Source organism: Aquila chrysaetos, chromosome 23, assembly GCF_900496995.4.
Source record: "Aquila chrysaetos chrysaetos chromosome 23, bAquChr1.4, whole genome shotgun sequence".
Lineage (NCBI taxonomy): Eukaryota > Metazoa > Chordata > Aves > Accipitriformes > Accipitridae > Aquila > Aquila chrysaetos.
Window position 1 is genome coordinate 9,126,376 of NC_044026.1, and position 20,362 is coordinate 9,146,737.

The following is a 20,362-nucleotide window of genomic DNA, read 5'->3' on the forward strand; positions in this document are numbered from 1 at the left end:
AGAAACCAATCCTGGCAGTTTGATATACTGAAGTTAAAAAGGAAAGGGAAAGAAGAGGTGTGAAACAGCTGTGGAATCCGGCCCTTCTAATGGCAGGCTCTAACTGATGTATAATATATTATTCCACTCCTAAAGACCCTGGGCATTTAATAACCTGGGTTATTCATTAGGCAGGCAGATGCCACTCTAACAGGTATCTATTTATTCCTTCATTAGGTATTCATTGAAAGGCTTTTCTTTATACTCTCAAAATAATCCACACTATCCAGATATACAATACAAGTTACATACTTGTGGCTTGGCTTTGTTTCGGTTCTCTGGTGTAAGAGATCAGATTTTCCTAATGTCAAATGATAAATCACTAGCATGTAAGTTAATCACTCAGGCATTTAGAAAAAAAAAAAAAAAAGAAGGTGATTTTTCTTCCAAAATACTTCCTGGGAAAAATCGTACATTACATATAGTGAGTTTGGCATGGGATCACTTTTAACGTAGCTAGCTTTACGATCAAAGAAAAACCCATCCTCGCCATCCGCTGCAATTTTCAAACATGTTTTAGCTGTCAGAAAACAGTCAGAGGAGTTGAAATCAGACCACACACAGTACATGGTGCTAGCTCTATCAGTACAGTATCATACATCAGAGGTTTTTTTTTCAACTTCCTTTGGAACACGTATAGGCTCTGTCTGAAATGTGGGAGCTGGGAGAGCTTCCCAGTTCTGGCTGTGAATGCACACCTGGTCCTTGGTCTAATTGCATGCCCAGGTAGGCAACATCCTGTGCTGCACTCTGGCTCCTGCTTGAAGAAAATTCAGGCCATGGAGGTAGAAGGTGCCACAGTGCGTTTGGAGACACGGAGAAGAGACTGCAGGGCACACTGCAGATCACTTCTGCCCAATAGCCAGAATACAGACCTGCAGCCCAGGCCCTGAGGCTGATGTAGACTAACTGTGGATGACTGAGGAGCTTCCTTCATTAGCATTATTTGGTGTGATTCACGCTCTGTGTTATGTGGTGGGAAAGAGGTTGAGCAACGGCACGTTCAGCGCTCTGAGGGCAGCTGCTCCTTGAGTCACACAGCTGCAAACAGAAGAGCACAGCACCGTTGCCTTCTCCTTTCAGTGCCTACCTTGCCCTTTGATTCATGACAGAACCTAGAAGACAGCTCAAAAAATCATGGAGGTCCCTGGTCACCTTGGCCCTTCTGTTGCATGGTAACGAGTTGCAAGGAAATAAAGTTCACTTCATCTGCACAGGCTGCTTCCTGCAACTTGTTGCACATGCTTTGGGACAGCACAGTTCTAAGCTGTCCCATCACTCTTGCCCACTAATTCCCACTCTCTTCTGCTCTGTAAGCCTCTATGCATTTTCCCAGTGGAAGTGCAGACCCCTATACTGTGAACTTAATTCAACTGATCATAGGTTTGTCTGTGTCAGAGGGAGTCTACACTGAGGGCCCAAAGTGATCTGCAGTATGTCAAAGCACTGATCCAGGCCCTCGATCAAGATGTGAGCCAGGCTGCTCACTGTTCCACCCCAGCATCCCCGTTTCCTTCCAAAGGAAACCCAGGGATGCGAGGAAGGAAGGAGCCATGTGGACATCACAGTGTGTCACTTTAAGAGGATGCCTCAAGTACCAGAACGGAGCAGCACACTGACGGAAGGACTTCTGTCCTTCTCTGCACTTGGGGAGGTATGATGGAGTGCACATCTGGGGGGGTATGACGGAGTGCACATCCTGCGATGAGGCCTGTGGAGGCCAGTGCCCAGCCTGACAGTTCAAGCTCTGCCTTAATTATCTTCTGCAGGCTCCTAGTTACGTGCTGGAAACCGCAGGTTGAAAAAACATTGCTCAAGATGACACTCTAGTAAGGTTTTCTGCACTTTACCAATGTTTAAGACTTAAATCAATCATAAGAAGCACGTTTTTGTGCCTCATCTTCACTAAGGCACTTAGCAGCAAACCCAGTCTCAAGGAGAGTTGGCACAACATGTGGACACAGCCTCTCTCAGGAAAAGCATAAGAAAGGCTTGGATTTGCCATAGGGATAATCTTCCTCACTGTGGATGCTGGGCATTTGAATGTAGACTGACAGAACACTGCACTTCTTCTCGTAACAGGTAATATTCCTTGACAGGGAAAGGACTGGCTACAATTATTCTACAATTATTCTTTTCAGCTTTGCAAAATGTGCTACCCAGTTGGTCCAACTCCCTTCCGAGCAGAGTTTTTAAAAAAAGGACACATTTTCTTTAATAATCATACCTAATTTAAGCTTCTGCTCTGACAATACATCTTGAAATACATGACTCCAAAGACCCTGAACTGATTATCATTTTATTCCATGTATAAAAACTCTATGGTTAAGCAGAGAATATATTTCATGCACAATACACAGTTATGCTTGCGTACCATATCTCTGTATTCTTTACTGCTCTTTGTTCTTTCTTACGTTACATCAAAAAAATATTTTTTTTTATTCAACATAGCAAAAGCTGTTTCCTAATGCAGCACTCAGCTTATTTATTAGTATTATACCAACAGCGCAGTCCTTTCTAGTCTATGTAATATAGCTGTCTCTTGCTCTCTATACACGTTTTCATTGTAGCACATTCATTTAATTGTTTCTGCCACTGAGAAAAAGGAGAAAAGGAGAAAGTAAATACAAGACTAGAATCTCACTTAACCAAGTCAAATGTAATTCTTTTGGTACAAATGGTGTTATTTCAGTTTATACCAAGGTAAGCTTGATAATAAAAAAACAGGCCTTAGCACCTTTCAGCATTTTCTCAAGTGCAGTCTTACGTATTATGCAGCAAGAATTAAGAATTTTGAAGAAATAATGAACCCCGGTTCAATCGTTATGTTATGGCTAAGGTTCACAACGCTTCAGCTGTGCAAAGCGTGCTTCTTCGGGAACATGCTGTTCTCTCCACCCACTCAGCTCTCTCCAATTCAGAACCTTTTCCTGTGAACATTATAACCTGAAAGACATTGTTGCGGGATGCTTTTCAGTTTCAGCACTGAAAATTGATGGCCTTGATCTTTTGTCTGATAGAAGGAGTTTTGTTAAGGGCAAAGACACAATCAACTTTGAGAAACACAGCAATGCAATTCATGAAAGTCAAATTGCACTATCCTCTAGTTCATTTTATATTTATGGCACAAAGAAGAAACAATAATTAATACTTATTCTATGAGCTCTCTTCCATCTTTCAGAAGACACCAGTAAGCTATAAATAAAACTCCTGTAGTAGCTGCTAAGTATTTGAAGAGACATTCTTTTACTTTAAAAAAGCTTTTATCTCATTATTTTTTGGTTTTGCTTGTTTTTGTTTTACTTTCCATGCTACCTATGTTCTATGATGAGGCATCCATTTTGCAGGCTGGCAGAGACACTGCTGCCACACAGCTAGATATTCCGCTAACTAGAAAAGTGGGATCAGGAAACCCTAAAGAACTTCCCTTCAAGCAGAATAAAACTGCAGAACCCCTAAACCAGAATAACTCAGCTGTCAGTGTGTGTGCCCCGATTTCACCATGGAATAACTCCATTTCGCCCCAAACCATTGAATAAGGCTGTTACTGAACTATCATGAAGTAAATCTAGATGTGCAGTACTTACTCACACCACCACAGCACCTTCTTTCCTTACTATGAGTGCAAGCTTATTTCACTTTGAAGAGCACTCTAGTGTCTGCATAAAGAGTCAGTAGAGCAGCTAGCATGCTATAAATTTGTACAAGTGTGCTAACATAATCTTAATTTATTTTGCAAGAACTTCCCCATAAGGACAAGTCTTGAGACTAGAAAACACCAAGGTTTTCCTTCCTCTCCTCTCTTGGCGTCCCCAGGGGCTTACAATGAATAACCTTAAGTCCTTCATTAAGAACTCTTTACTCCACTTAGAAATGGAGATCATTCCTACTTTTCTGGAGATTTTCCAGAGCAATTCTGAGTGTAGGTATATGCTTAGAAAAAAGTAATACCTGTGTCTAAATATGAGTTATTCTGTCTTCTATAGGACTTAAAATGGGGCACTCCCAACGTACTGAGTTCTACATCTGCTGGCACTGGTTCTTTCCTCAGTTACCAATTAAAATTCTTCAAAAGGCAATAACAAATGTAAAGAGAAACTACAGACAAGCTACACAGAGGGCCTGAAGCACCCAGTTCTGCTAAGGTTGTGATCTTTCTGGGGAAGGCCTCCATGGACTATCCTGATTTCTGAAGATTGTCCAATTGTAAAGGTGGCAGATGAGAAGTCCCTTTGGAAGCAACAGCTGAATTTACAGAAAAGTTTTATTGATTTTTATGCCTTTTTTTTTTTTTTTTTTTAAATAAATCCAATTCTCCAACATGGCTGGAATGTGCAGTCTATGTTCTCTTGACTACATACAAAAAGAGTAAGAAAGTCCCACTAGGAAGCAGCCCCACAAACTAAGAAAGAGTTTTTTTTTTTAATATAATGCACTTTCCTATGAAAAGTAGTTGCTGGCTATTCTTCAGCAAGAAAAAATAGAAAGCAGAAAGAAACTCCTTCTTTCTCAGATCTAGTGATTAAGAAACTTTGCTAAGCAAGAGAAAATCACTGAGGTTTTCATCATCTGCCTTCACCCCCATAAACATCTCTTATTTTTATGTTGTCTAGATTTTTTTTCACAGTCATTGGAAGGAAGAGGGAGGAATGCAAAGAATGAAAAATGCAGATTTTTCAGATTTGTGTGGTTGCATTCGTGGAGATTCAACTCGTGTTTTGTCAAAAGTTCCATCCAATGGGTGGCTAAAACTAGAAAAACAGACATCACACCCTGTAGGCAAGAGTGCAATTAATTCGGCATTTGGAAAACAACTAGGACAAATGTCAGGCCAAGAGCATCTGGTTGTAGCTAAATCATATAATGACTTTCAGAAGCATAGTCAGCTTTTGGGCACCTACTATCTCTGGGATTAGCAGACAGACTTGGTGCATGGCCAGTTCCAAGAATTGTTAGAAGCTGGCTACTAGCCTGAAGGGAAGAGCTGTGGTATGGCAACGTAATTTTACATACAATTCCTTTTTTTTTGGTGTTAAGATTCTTTTGGGCTAGGAGGAAGTACTGATTGGAAGAATAATTCTGGGATTTAACCAGAGTACAGTGCCAATGGGTATTTCATAAATGCCCAGGACATTTATGAATGGGACAATCATTCTTCCACTTGGAGTGGTCCATGACATACCCTGCTCCTGGATTAACATTCTGCGAATCAAGAAGAATATTTGAAGGAGACAACGGAACAGATTTAAGAACGCAGGTCACAGACATGAGGTGGGAGTTCTCTGACTATCTTCGATACAAATATCTAAAATTAGGTAACAACAATCCCTTCCCTATCAACATAGTCTCCACAAGGTCCAAACAGGCAGTGCGAATTCCTGTAGTTTGATCCCAATCACTGCATAATCCATCACCAAAATATTACAGGTGACCTCAACAATGACGAATACTTGATAGAGCTTGCATCATGGAACTGCTGCTGAGTACTCTTACACTTTCCCTCACCGCCTTCACAAGCGTTCCTGGATTCATCTTCAGTGCTAAGCTCTCACACAGCAGTACCCATGAGTAATACTTTGTACTACCTCCAGTTGGCCAAGAGATTCTGACCCGTGCTGGTGCAATTTATTGGCCTCTATTATTCATGTTTTTGTCACCTCTTGTCTAGACTAAAACAATGCAGTACTCCTGGGCGTAGCGCCATCAGCCTCATGAGAAACTTAGAGCTAATAGAGAATTCTGGAGGAAAATGTTTTCTCCAGCAAATTAATGAAAACTGCCCCTTGTTCCCTATACTACCTAAAAAAAGTATTAAGTCTTGTTCAGGGTTTCAGTTTTTCTTTTAGAAGCATTTAATTGCTTCAACCCTGCTTAAGGTCCACACAAGCCTCTGTGATGAAAACCATGATGAACATGTCCACATCTGATACAAAACAGAACTCTCCATCGTAATCATAAAGCTCACCTTTCACATGAGGAATTTACATGGCTTTGTGGAACAAACTTCCACAGAAAATAAGGACAATCCCACCACTCAATAAAAAGACACGCTCCTCAAATATGCCAAACCTAACACAGCGTAGCGTACGGCTTTTAAGCAGCCCCCAAACCCAAACAAATTGTGCACTGCACACACAGGGAGAGGAGGAAGGGGAAAGACCAAGCTACGCATAAGGAAAGTCACACGCATTGCTTAATGCACTAGTGGAAGGAACTCAGATATGATGATGACAAATGCAGTATAACAATCCCTGTAGAACAGAAAAGAATGGGATAACTGCTCATAACTGTGAACAAATTTTAGGGAGAAAAGCTTGTAATGCAGCATAGAGAACATTTGTGAAGGCTATGCACAATCTGTTGATTGAGTAATTAACAGATATGCAGCAGTCCTAGATTGTGCAGAAAAAATGCTTCAACAGAAAATTAAAGTTCCAAAGTGAGGAAATTTCAGACCTTAATCTGCCACTGTAGGCATAACTTCCCCACTCTGTCTGTTTGCATGGCTGAGCCCCAGAATGTAGGGCCTCTAGATGACTTCAGAGGAAAATTTGCCAAAACTTCTTAGCATGGGAAAAAGTGTTACATCTTAGCCTTGTTCTTGGATACGGCTGAATGGAGCTGTTCTGACTGAAATTTCGCCCCCAGAATTCACGCCTGAGGCAAACATCTGGCATGGAAAACTTGGAACCAAATAGTTAAAAGTTTTGTAAAACTATCCGTAACTGAAAACAGGATCTTATCATGAGAAGGGTCAAGCAACTGGAATAACAGGCACTGCTACCCAGCCACAGCAGAGTAACAAACTCAGGCCAAAGAGCTCAGAACAAGGATTCTTCCAGCGTGAGCTATCTGCTTTTACAGTAGAAAATGACCTGTTATCTTCAGCTTTTGAATCTTGACTCGTGTACAACAATTTTAAATTCATTTTTTCCTCTAAAGTGCTACTCGATGATTCCAAGTAACAAACCTCTATGCCTGAAAAGTTACTCAGATAAGTGAAGAAAGACACAGACCATCTTTGAAATAGATAAGGCAGATGCATTTTACTTGGTTTTCTTGCATATACGGCAGCCTCAGATCACTTGCCAAGTGAAAGATTTTAGAATTTTCTAATTCATGAAATCTTCAGCAAAACTTGAGGTGCAGAGCAGGATGGTATCAGTTATAACATATGCCCCAAAACCTCTGAGGGGAATTCAGATACTCTGGTATAAGACATAGAAAAGCGGCTGACAAATCATTTGCAAGTAAGCGCACAGCAATGAAATGTTGCTGATGCACTCCCTAAACCCAGAAAGAGCTGTGATAGACATTTTACCACACATAAACAAGCAGGTTTCAGCAGCAGAAAAGATAAGAGATGGTTAGAAAATCAGACTGGAGAATAGACCTAACAAAAGACTTGAATGAAGAATAGTTTTTACTGTGTTATTAATCCTGATTATAGGGAACAAAATAAATAGAAACTATCACCATTTATATATTGAATGACGGAGAAAGACCTATTTTCTGTAGAGGAGAAAAGAAAAAGAATAACATACTGTGTATAAAATATTGTGTATAAATTTTGTGTCAATTTAAGAATTACATTTGTCAGAAATTTTATATTGACTAAAATTACAACAAAGCCCAACCACAGCCATACATGAAAAGAATGACGGGGAAAAAATGAGTTTATTTTACGTATTCGACACTTTTGTTTGTAGTGAAATTCACTCTGCTTTCATTAACATTTATATTGTAATCTGAAATCCTAAGAGGAAAGCATGCACAAACTTAGATTTCTGTTAAACACATTACATTTGAAGAAAAAATATCTGAAACTCAATACTCAAATTCCAGAGCCTGAGTTCAGCCTACATATTAGCTGATGATACCAAGCTCATAAAAATACCCTTTCTGCACAGTTTTAGTCGGCAGTAGCATCATCTTCTCTCTTTCTTACCTATAGTACAGAGGTAGGAAGTCACAGCTTCTCCCTGTTTAAGTTCTTCTTTCTGTAACACTGGGATAATAACACTACCCAAACACCTTGTTTCTTGAAAAAGAGTGCCTTAAATGTAAGGTCTCAGTACTACTTTAAAGTAGAAGAAAAAAAGAACAATCCTTGCATAATCCCAAACTTCAAAATATCTTTTTCCAATTTGGAATCTTATGAACTCTCTAAAGCATGTTTTAGATTTTCCAGTCTATTTTGATTATTTCTCTTACCCTGTATCTTATTCATAAGCTGACCTTCTGTAATGGTCTTTGAGAAAACTTTCTAATCAGTGATCTTTGTATGTTATGTAGATTAAGAAACTTATTTTTTGCAAACCGGAATGCAATACTCCAGCTATCAATATTTTCCCACACACAGACAATGATTTGAAGAGTTAAGATCTGTTATGTCAAAAATGGTAACAACAAAATGTTAGAGGAAAATCACACAAATTACAAAAAAATCACAAAACAGGAAATCACTTCATAATTTTAAAAGGGTGATGAGATGACACAGGGATGACAACCCTCACATTCCCTTGTGACAAAGAGTGACTTTTTAGTGTTTCCAGAACCTGATACTTGGGGACATTCTCTCAACTGCAATGTTCATATAGCAGTGAAGATACCTTAACACAGACACCTGTCACACAGGAGCACTGAAAAGAATCTGACAAAGGGAACATAAAATATGCTATTAGATCAGATTATGTTTCTTGCTAATATGAAAATCAGCATCTTTGTTTACATTTATTTTGCAGCACAAAAGGATAATGTCATTCGAGGTATTCAATCAGACACTAGTCTGGCTGTATGCTTAAAACCGACATTTTACATAGTATACTTGAAACACACCAAACAATTGTGATACCAGCAGCACTTTTCAATTTGCTTAAATTAGCCATGTGCTCAAGTGCTTTACTATATCAGGAGCTAAAGCCAGGAGCTTTCACTGTCTTGACAACATACTGTAGATGTTACAGAACACTTTGATAAGACTGTCATTGCTAGCTGAACACAGCCATCAAATTATGCTAATCTGAAAACAGCTATTATGGAGTTTGCTGAGTGGATACATGCAATTTCTTTGGTTTTTCTTCTTGATTTAAGATTACAGTAATTTTTATATCTACTTCAGATTGTCCACAGCACAATTGTTAGACAGAAAAAAAGATCATGAGCTCACCATTATCATCATGGGAATACTCTATTCCAGAAACAGTGCATCTTCGGAAAACCATCTTGTTTTCAGTAAGTGTCCCAGTCTTGTCTGAAAAGATAAACTGCACCTGACCCAAGTCTTCTGTGATATTTAAAGCTCGGCACTGCAGCTGAGAGTCTGTTTCTTCATCATATAAATCTTTATCTTGATGAATAAAGTATACTTGGCAGATTTTAACTATTTCAATGGATACATACAAAGAAATTGGAATCATAACCTAGAATACACAAAAGGAAAGAGAATTAGGAGAAAACAGAAGCAAGGATACAGTGACTTAGTAAAATCTAGTTAACTTGGTACTAGACTAGAACATAGAGAGGCTATGTACTTTAAGAATTTACCGTAAAGTTATTATCATGTTTGAAAAGAGTTTATGTACTGTGTTAGGTGAGGGAAACCTATGGTGAATTGCAGAGCTGAAATGCATTATTGTGTCTAGAAGGGTGATTATCAAAGCTAGGACAGAAGCAAATCTTTTTTAGGCTAATAAGGCGAGCTTGAAACTAACTGGGAAAGGAAAATTAAAAAAACCAACCCAAAAACAGACAGTATAGTCAGAACCCTGTAAATGTGAAAGAATAGGATATATTTATTCTGCACAAATAATAGACTGTTTGCAAATTCACTTTGCAGGAATACGAGAAACAAAATCAGAAGCATTCACCTCTCCACAGGTACAATCTTTGTGGCCTCGGCTTTTGCACTGCAGATTATTTGAATGAAGAACACATTTTATAATTGCTGAAGAAAGAGATGTGAGAAGAAGTTTCTCCAGAAAAGATTTTCAACTGTTTCTTCAGGATTGTCAAAACTCCGTGAAATACCTAATTTGTACCTGAGTTTTTCTCTGCAGATGTTTTTCAGGACAGAAATTCCTGACTGCATACATTATCTAGCTTGCTGAATTAGATATGAGGGATAAATTATAGCATGTATATAAGTGGCAAATGTGGTTATTTAAACAAAAGCTACAGTTAAAGTTTGGCGTTTAAAGAATTCTGTGGTGAATTTTTTTAACCAATATCATAACCCAATACTTTAGAGTAAAAAGTTTTCATTCCTGTTTTTAAAGGAGTTGCTGCCTCCACGTCCCACTGGGCATACTTCCACATGTCCCACTGACACGAGTCTCTGTTACTTCTCTTAACTTACTGTCACCTTCACCACTCAATACATTTCTCTTCAGGACCAAAAAACCTTTAGCAGAGTTTGTTATCTAGCTGAGATATGGAGTTAAGAGCAGTATCTTTGGAAAGTGGTTAAAAGAGTATACAACTTATGTTCATACCAGGACACTGTACCCAAAGTGGCACCCAGAGTCTTTGAGGTGTTGTTCCACAGTGGATGGATATGAAGCATAAAGCTTGTTTTCTCCCAGCATCCCACCTCTTCCTACTTGTTTAAAATGAAATAAAATACCTGAGTCTTCCGGGGAAGGTTCTCAGACAATTATCTTCTCCAACACCAAGGGAGCTCTGACAGCTTACTCTGTGCATCAGTTTGTTTATTTTTTTCGGAGAAGTTATCATCTTTTTACCACTGGATAGACCACTTCGTTTATTTAATTTAGCTTTCTGGTAATATATTATCACAGTCCCTATAGTTAAAATTTAATTTTAAAGAGACTAAATTTACTCCTTTTTAGTGCTTGTTTAGCTGCTTACATGCCTTAGTGGTAGAAGGGGTACTACACATACTGCGCATTTATAGCTTTATTACAGCAAACTATGAACAGGTGACAGCATGTACAACTTGATTACCTGGAAAACTATGATCACTGTCAGAAATAAATATACTGAAGCTAAAACAGGAGACAAGTATTTGCCATTAGGTCCTGGAACATCAAAGATTGGTTTCTTCTTCTCAGCATATTGCCATACCCATAGGCCATGACCTGCAGAAGAGTTGAAAGAGAGAAAAATGCAAATTAAGTCCAAGGAAAAATGCTTATGGTATGAAATTGTTCTTAGAGTTGAGTTAGCTGGGAAAGTGGTATTTGTTCTCAACTATTCTGCATGACTTTTGAAAGAGGCCCTAAACCCATGTTTTTTTCTGCCTTCGGATTTGGGGTTTGAGAAAGGGGTTTGTCTGGCCTCAAGGACAGCATGCAAGTGTCATTTCGCATAACTGTATCCAAATAAAGTGAGCTGGCTAGTCTAAATTGGTAGTTTAGGCTCATTCTGTAATCAGCAGAGAAAACCAGACTTCTTCAGAAAGTCATTCATTTCAATAATATTTGATGTGTTAAAATGAAAGAACTCCATTGACTGCACTGGGTATATCACTAGCCAGCTATTACTAAACTAAACTAGTTTCAGCTAGATAAAGTCAGAAGAGACTTTAATCTTACTGTGTGAATCTTCACCACCATGCCTACAGAACTAATGAAATGATAGTATCAGCAGAGTCAACAGCATGGAAGCTGAGGAACTAAGAACAGAAGAAATTCTAAGCCTTGCTCAGAGTGTTTCTTTCATTGATTGTGCTGATAACTAAATAAAGTAGTTGTTATTATTATTATTATTTTGGGAAAATGACATTCTTGTTAAAGAGATGGAAAGTTGCCTTTTTAAGTACAGTGCTAGGATTTGCAGTCCTAAAAGTCCTAAAATGGTATGCCTGATGTTTTTAAGGTTAAAAACAAGGAAGAATTCCCCCACGATAAGAAGCATTCAAACTATCTTCACTATATGTCAGAAATCAGAAAAAAAGGACAAAGGTCTACTTTAAAAGTAATCTTTCGTAAGCCACATCTAACACAGTCCTTTACATCTTGATACATAAACTCAGCCTTGAACTCTTGGAAAATAAAAACAATACTTAAGTCGAGTGAGAAAATTATTTTGTCCCTATACTACCAATATGAGCATATCACCATACTGATGTCTTTACTGACGTCTGTATTTTTATTCTTGAGAGCAAAAATTGGAAGCCCCACACTCAGAATGACCTACATCAAGACTTGTTCTGTAAATATCCTGACTCAGATTTTCAAAAGAATTAGTTAAGTGTCATACTTCCACTTTCTTGACAGAAGGTACCAAAATTGCCTGACTCTCACAGAACACAGCTTTGCACGTCTTGAAGCACCAGGCCCCTCTGCTTTCCAAGGGCTCAAGCAAATTTCTTTCCAGCTCTTTTTGGTTGTTACCGCCTCCAGCAGTTTGCTCTGTCCCTCTGCTGGTGGTTTCTAGCCTTGTAGCAGAAGTGACAGAAGGGAAGGCGCATGTGTCACCTACTGTGTGCCACCTCCTCCTGTTTACATTCATGCATCTCAGGAGTTTCAGCTGAACTGAAGCCACTGCAGTGCACACCCCGCTGCTGCTGCTCTAGGGGCAACACCTCAGATGCAGTGGCAGAGGGGACAGCTGCAGGCAGTGACTCCTTGCAATTAAGCCTTCCATGGCACTTCAGCCCTGAGGACTGGGTTCCCCAACACTGAGACACTATAAAAGAGTGTCATGAACTCCGTGGAAACAAGTATGCTGGCTGATTCACAGCTGGAAATACTCATCTTCAAGCAGCATTTAACAATACTGGAAAAAGGCACACAGAGACTTATTAAAATGGCATAGGAGTGTTATTAAACTACACCATGGTTGTTAGGAAACATTCTGGTGCGTATGCCGTATGACTCACACACAAACATTACGGAACACACAAACATTAAGGATACGGAATTCATATGCCATATATAAAGAATCATTTTGGGCGCCAAACATAAAACTCAATTCTTTCTCACAAATGAACAGAAAAAAAGCCTGAAGAGTATTAACCTGAACCTCAGCATTTCCTTAAACGCTCCATGAAGTCTAGAGAGTCTTCTGCTTGGATTTATGCAGATTTAGACTTTCATTTATTTCTTCTATGTCAAAGCTGCAGCCTTAGGGACAGTGCATCAATGTTGTGCACTGTGCCCTTGATTTAATAAATAGTACTGGGGAATAGCACTGTGCTAATTATGTTTTTTCTCTCCTCATAAATTACTTTGTTGACTGATTAATGGCATGTTACACTCCACCACCTGTAATTTTGAGGGGACTACATATAAAGTGGCTTCTTTTGGACTGGACATTTTTGGATGCTATCAAGGGTAGTAGAATCTAAGCCTTCAGATCCCTGGTATCTAATAGCGTATATTTGATTGATACTAAGAAGCTGTTTAGATGACCTTAAGTATCAAGACATCTTGATTTCAAAGAAGAAAACACAACAAAAACTAGACAGTATGGAGGCAGCTTTATGGATTTCATCTTTTGGCAGGCACGTATGTTTTTGATAAAGCTAAGTGCATGAATCCCAAGACAGTCTGATACTTAAGTTTCTACTTTGAAAGAGCACTTACCGATGGCAGAAAACAGACACATGATTAGAAGTATGAGGACACACCAAAGGACATCGGCATTCATCTGCCTTTCAAGCTTACTGCGTTTGTAACGGGGTCCATTATTATTTAACAAAGCTTTGGTCTCATGCCCTGCAGAAGCAATTACATCAAATGATGTCATATGGATTTTTGTTATTATTTTAAGGAAACCTTAAAAAGGCAGTGTGCCTCGTCAGACAGAAAACCAGCTTTTACCTGCATAGATTACTATTCCTGCAACCTCTTCTGTATTTCTAATGGTACATCCACGTAACAAAAGATTTTCTTTGAACAGTCCATCCTTTTTTCCACTTTTATGTACGCTGCAGAAAATTTAAAAACAGAACAAAGCACGGCATGACAAAACATTAGGCTTCTTAAATCATAGTACTCTGTAATATAACAAGCCCAGGAAACATCTTCAAAGTTTAAGAAGTTTTGTCAACCTGATGGGGAAATAGGTCCTTAGATCTTCCTCCTGGGAAGATTCTCTGCCAGACTTTGAAAACTGAGAATACCTACCCAAGAATCCCAGACATGCAGCAGCCCAGCTGGAGCAGTACCAGTTGCTGTTGGATATACAAAGGTACTGGACAAATGCTCACTAGAGATATGCAGGCCAAATCTACAGCATGTGTGCAGCCTATCTAATGCTTTGAAATGAATTGGACTTTCTGCGCATGTGCAAATTGACTGTGCAGTCACAGTTAACCCAGCCCCCCTAAGAGCAGCTGTGTAGTGCATATGATCAACCCACTATTCACATGTTCTTATCAAATAAATCCTAGAAAGAAATACGGTGAAATTGGGAAAGGACTGTGTTTCAGAAGCAGTGATACTACGGAAGATGTGCCAGGGATATTATGCATCAGTTCAGTGAAAAAGAAAGGAAAAAAATACCATGTGTTCATCAGTGAGAACAAGAGAAATTCCTTTCAGAAGCGTCTCACTGACTCTCTAAGAAAGACGAAATGGTCTGCGCCCTGATGATTCTTGTTGAGTACCACCAAAACACATGAGAACAACGGAACAAAGTAAGTTTCCACTACAAGTTATTGTCTGCTGTGTATGGACTGACTCAAATTTCAGCTGACAGAAATACAGAAAACAGCCTTATGAGAATTAACAGTCATCAGGGAAATGCTAAACAATAATAACAACAATTTAAAAACAACATTAGAATGTTTTATTAGGCAAAAAAGACAAACCAAATAATAATTTCAAACCTTTTCTAAATAAATAAAATTTAATTTAATCAGCTGTAGTATCCCAATGCCTCAGAGAATATTAAAGCAAAGTCTGAAATGTTTAAATGCTCTGCCTTCACTTTCAGAGCATCAAAACTATCGCACTTCCAAAGTCTAAAAAACGGACTGCAATAGGAAACTGGTAAAAGCTGGGAGTTCAAGAGAAATCCTGGAAAAGCACATGCACTATACTAAAACCAACATTGTGCTGTTGCAACATCAAATTTTATGGCTACCTGGATTTGAGCATTTAAAATCCTGTGTCCCCTGAAATCTGCAAACTGGCTTAAAATTGTGCCTTTTATAAAGGTGGAGTTCTTCTTCTTTGCTTCCTATTTTCTAAGCCTTCACACCTGGGTTATATCTTCATGCTTTTCTGATTGTTAGAATCTTATCTTTTTCTAAATGAGGACCAAAATTCTAACTTTAGCACATGCTTCTAGGATCTCAGGCCTGAAGAACTATATCAAATATCCTGAGATCTGCAAGAAGAAAAGGTTCACATTGGTGAATCCTTTGTACTCTTCCCCAGTCTAGCAGGACTACTTGCAGATTATGCTGTTATGCTGGACACGCTATGTAGTCAATGCTCTTAGTTAAGAGTAGAATACGACTTCTTACTATCTTAGCTTACACAACTGCTCCAAAGCAATGGTGCAACATCGGAAGTTAACCTGTAGGTTCCAAGACCCCAACCTACTGCCCTCACCCACAGCCTGAGCCTTCTCACCACAACTCATCCTTACATGCGTTTGGTACCGCTTTTTACTTTTCCATATCTAAATGAAGTCAATCAACTCACCTGCTGCTCACCAGACCTTTAGAAAACATGGATGAAATCAAAATCTGGGAGAAAGAAGCTGGCAGGGGCTGGAGGAAACTCACTGTTTCCTTCATGTCTGCACTCACTCCCAGTGACTCACTAACAGAACATACATGTAAGGCAATTGGGCACTGATGATAAAAGGCAGAAAAAATTAGAGACATAAAGGTCTGGATTAAAAAATAATGAAAACTAGAGTTAAATAAAACTGCTCACTTTGATAAAAAAACCTGCCAAGGCTATAACTTTATGTCCAGGTGGAGAGATGGCTTAGATCCCATTTCTAGCCCTGCAGAGTTACAAACCCTAAGCTTCTTACAGAGGCTGAACAGTCTGTTTTTCCCCTTTCTGGATTCAGGCCACTATAACTTTGGAGGCAAAGAAGGAAACTTTTCTCTGTCAGTATTTAAAACAGTGGCTGGCTGAAGCCACTCAGACGCCTGGAACGCGAAGGCTAGCCCACGAGGAAACGCACTGGCAAGTGCAGGTGCAATGTTCTTTTTCTCTGCAATTTCTCACACGGATGACACCGCAAATATGCGCTATCTAAACATCTAAAACATACATGCACCACGAATTAGGAGAAATGGGCAGACCAGATGCAGTTAGCTACTACTTCGCTACAGCACTCTGAAAGTGTTTGTGTAGAAATAAGCCTCCTGGTTCAATACAGCAAAGCAAAAATAAGTCCGACGGTAGCTCACTTCAGCCTTTTATTATATTTTTCCTTGTTACGTGTTTGCCAGCATTACGTAACAATGTGACGTATCAAAACTGTATTCAAAAGAGTATTTTCTTTCACTGTCTGGTTTCTCAAGTGTCTTACAAAGCAAATTATAGAGCTAGCATTACTTTCCAAGGCTTGACACTCCCAAAGAAAATATTCAACAATCTTAAACATAGTCTCAGTGCACATCATCAGTCAGAATCTTCCTGACTCTCAATTCTGATGCAACTTAGTCTAGGTTGTTGTGTTTTTTTTCCCCCCAGGATAAGTGGTGTCACTATAGCACATTAAAGAGGCATCACTGTATAGATTTTAAATTTTTTTTTCTTAAAAAAATTGTAACATGATTTTATATTTATTTGGTTTTGTTATCTTATGAAGAGCTTTGAAATAGAAATACAGTCATGTATTCATATTATTATTATTATTATAATTCCTTGCGATACTTATTTTGGTACGATCAGATAAAGCTTTCTGTTCTTGTCCAATAGTAAAATTTTTATTTTTAGAGAAAAGCTGAAAAGCCAGAATGCCAACTACTACTACTACTACTCCTCTTCCCCTGCCCATACACACAGAAAAAAACTAGAAACAAGATTTTAAAGCCATTTTTTTTTATTTTTGGAACCTAGCATGGGATTTTTGAATGTTTGCCATGCATACTGTACATAATCTGCCTAGACCCATACAGGCAGGGGGCATGTTAGGTTTTGTTCTATTCTTTTTACATAGAAGACTTCTTATAGGGGAAATAAAAATGAGGAAATATGCTTGGGATATCTGAGGATACAGAAACTGCAAAACACTATTAAAGCAAGCACCTGAGTAGAACCAGTAGTCTGCCTGTCTGTCTGCACATCCAGAGCGTGTTCAATGCAGACTGTGCCAAAGTAACGGAAGAAGTCATATGTAGTAATGTGTACACTACACTTTTGCAGATATAGAAACATAGAATCATAGGGCCAGGCCCCTCAATGCATTTTGCACTATTTTTGTGATTTTTTTATGATCATGTTTCCTTTTACCCTGACCTGCCTGTGCTACGTTGGTTACCTGTAGTGATCACGTTTCAGAATAACTGTGGGGAACAGAATTTTTACATGTTTACAACACACACAGACACACACAAATATTTCTATTACCCGAAAGATTTGTCAGCCCAGACATTAGAACCAAAGGAGCTCTTCGTATTTCAAACAGAGAAAAGTAGTCCTAATCAAAACCGGAAACCTACCAAGTGGTCCAAACTTCAACTACACTTTGACAGTAATGTCTCAGCACAGCTTTTACATATGGATCTCTTGAAAGTCTATTACTTCATACCATCCCCATTTAAATATCTCAGTAACATTTCTTTTCAGTTGAGCTAGTATCAGCTGGGAGCTACCTGAACCTTTCTTTCAAGCAGTGACTACTGGTAAGATTTTGAACAAGAGTTAAGATTTGAGTTTGACATGGCAATGACATGTTTCAATTCAGATGTGCTAATTACTATTCATCTTGCTAATGCATGATTTGAAATAGACCCATGATTTCATGATACTAATGAAGGAAATCTAAAAAGAGGGGAGAAAAAGCCTTCTCCCATGATAAATTAGGAGACTGAGAGTTTACTTGTTGAGGGGCTGGTTCCTGCTCTTTACTTCAAACACCCCGTGGTCCTTTAGTTGTAAACCTCTTGCAGCATAGCTGATGAGACCTGGAAATCACCTGATGCTTTCTGCCAGATTCAAAACTGATGTCTCGGCTTTTTGCTGTGTCAAAATATATTCACATTGTTTGTGAAACACTGAAGTATAAAGAAGATTAAATAGAATCAATATTGAACAACAGTCTTCCAAAAAGTACTACCATGTTTTCTGCTACATAATCTGAATGGGTCTGTAACTTACAAGCTACAGACATTTTCCACATGGAGTATGTAAGTAAATATATAATGAAAGACAAATTTATGCATATCTTCTACAGTATTCAACCTCTGCTCAATATTTTGGGGACTAAGATTCACACACATGAAGTGTGCTAGAAAAGCTGCCAAGCCTTGCATTTCCATATCGGGAAATGTCATTTCTGCAGTAGAGCAGGCTCTCTATTAATGTAGACAGTCACACGCCCTCTTGCAGTAATGTCTAATACTAAACTTTTATCTTTAAATGAACTGTAGGGCTTTGTGCTGCTACATAAAGGAATACATTTTCCCACACTACAACCTGATGTAGTTTCAAAAAAACTGTCCTGATTTACACCAGTTGACAGTACATCCTACACAATCTGTGACATCTGAGAGTAGTAAGTGAGGTGGTAAATAGCATCACTATAAAAAACTCCCCAAGCTCCAGTAATTTACCTTGTGCCATTTACGCAATTCAATATTGCTTATCACTCCTAATTACTGTGGGTGATAAATCATTGTATTCTAAACAGAATTAGTGTCTGTTTAAACTCTCTTCATTAAAATGTAGACAAAAATCAAATAACCTGGGGTCTCACTCTGCATGTGGTTACAGACTGTAGAAAAATAAGTCGTGCAAGAGTGCATCTCCTAAGTCACCACTATCGGCACGACTACACACCACAGTCCTGGCTATGTTAGAAGCAAAGTGCTTTGCACATACTAAAACATTTGCTTCTGAGCAGGACTGATTGGCCAGAGATGAGCACCCTGTTAATGCAGTTCTGTTTGTTTAGAATTAAGTCAAAAGGCCATAGGTGATTCTGCATGGTAATAATGTACAAGCACACCCATCGTGTCAGCCAATTGTTTTATTTTGTCTGAATGAGAGGAAAGGAATACTGTCATAGCTGTAGAAATATCAGTTTTGCCTTCTGATTTTCCTCAATGACACTTACATTAAAAGAAACATCAAACAGACCCATCTTCATAAAAGCAGTGTACAACAGATTGTGTTTGTTTGTTGGCTCTCTTGGACCGGTCTTCCATTTCCTGCCATTTCTAGATGGGCTTTTTTGACCCATGGAGGGAAGGAAAGGGAGAACGGTGTCTGTAACTGCACTGCTTCATGCATTCATTTCTGGAGTGTAAACAGATCAAAGCTAACAACTAAATCCATCCTAAGGAATGGAAATGTGAGGCTCCCATCTCACCCTGAAGTGAGGATCCTCTAAAAGAGTCTTAAATATGCAGCTGCAACTTACAGAACACAGCCCAAAACAAACCAGCATTTAATTTATTCTGTATTAGAGAAAAGGAGTGTATACTGAAGGATATTATATGAAATACTCACATGTAGCCTTGAAACCTACTTAAGTCATTGTTTGGCTTCTCGCATTCAATGACACTGGTGAACTTCAAGGGGTCAAATTCTGAGTCCTGGAATAATAAAAGTGTTAATTACTTAGGGCAAAGACCTGAAAATTATAGCTAAAATCACTTTCTTTTCTAGCTTTCATAATGTATTAAAGTCCATTTTTTTTTTCAAAGGCAATAAAATGAATGACACTGACCACTGGCACTGAAAATCAAAGGGACCTGGGCACCAAAATTCCTTAGATACCTTCCAAAATCTCCCTTACAAGGATGACTTTTCTGTTCTGCAAGTGGAAGAATGTGAGTTTCTAAAAGCATTAGATAAAAGATGCCGAGCTGAGAAGTCAAATGACTTTGGTCTGGAGTGGAAAAATGAAATTTAGCTGGGAAGGCTCAAAATATTCAATAGTATCACTATACTTCATGTTCAGTGAAGCTACTGAAAATCTAGGACAACATAAGTCAATATACTGCCAGTTATGAAAAAGCTAATATGAGCTTTTGAAATATGAGCAAGACTTAATTGCTTTATGCCAACACAGATAAATTAATCTACTACAGTAAATTACACACATATAGCAGAATAACTTTTTCCTAATTGACACTTAAAAACCTTCTTGGTTCTCTAGCTCATTAGTCTGAAGCTGGTATTTTTGCCGACTATGTATGTTTGCCTGTAGTTAGCAC

At 38.6% G+C, this 20,362-nt stretch overlaps 1 protein-coding gene across 1 annotated transcript in view; it reads right to left on the reverse strand.

The window, feature by feature from the left end:
- Positions 1 to 20,362, reverse strand: part of LOC115334560 (phospholipid-transporting ATPase VA-like) — a 109,736-nt gene that overhangs the window by 24,239 nt on the left and 65,135 nt on the right. The window contains 5 exon segments of the mRNA XM_029998900.2: positions 9,209 to 9,461; positions 11,005 to 11,138; positions 13,590 to 13,721; positions 13,827 to 13,933; positions 19,653 to 19,738. Of these exon segments, the coding sequence (XP_029854760.1) occupies positions 9,209 to 9,461; positions 11,005 to 11,138; positions 13,590 to 13,721; positions 13,827 to 13,933; positions 19,653 to 19,738 (712 nt within the window).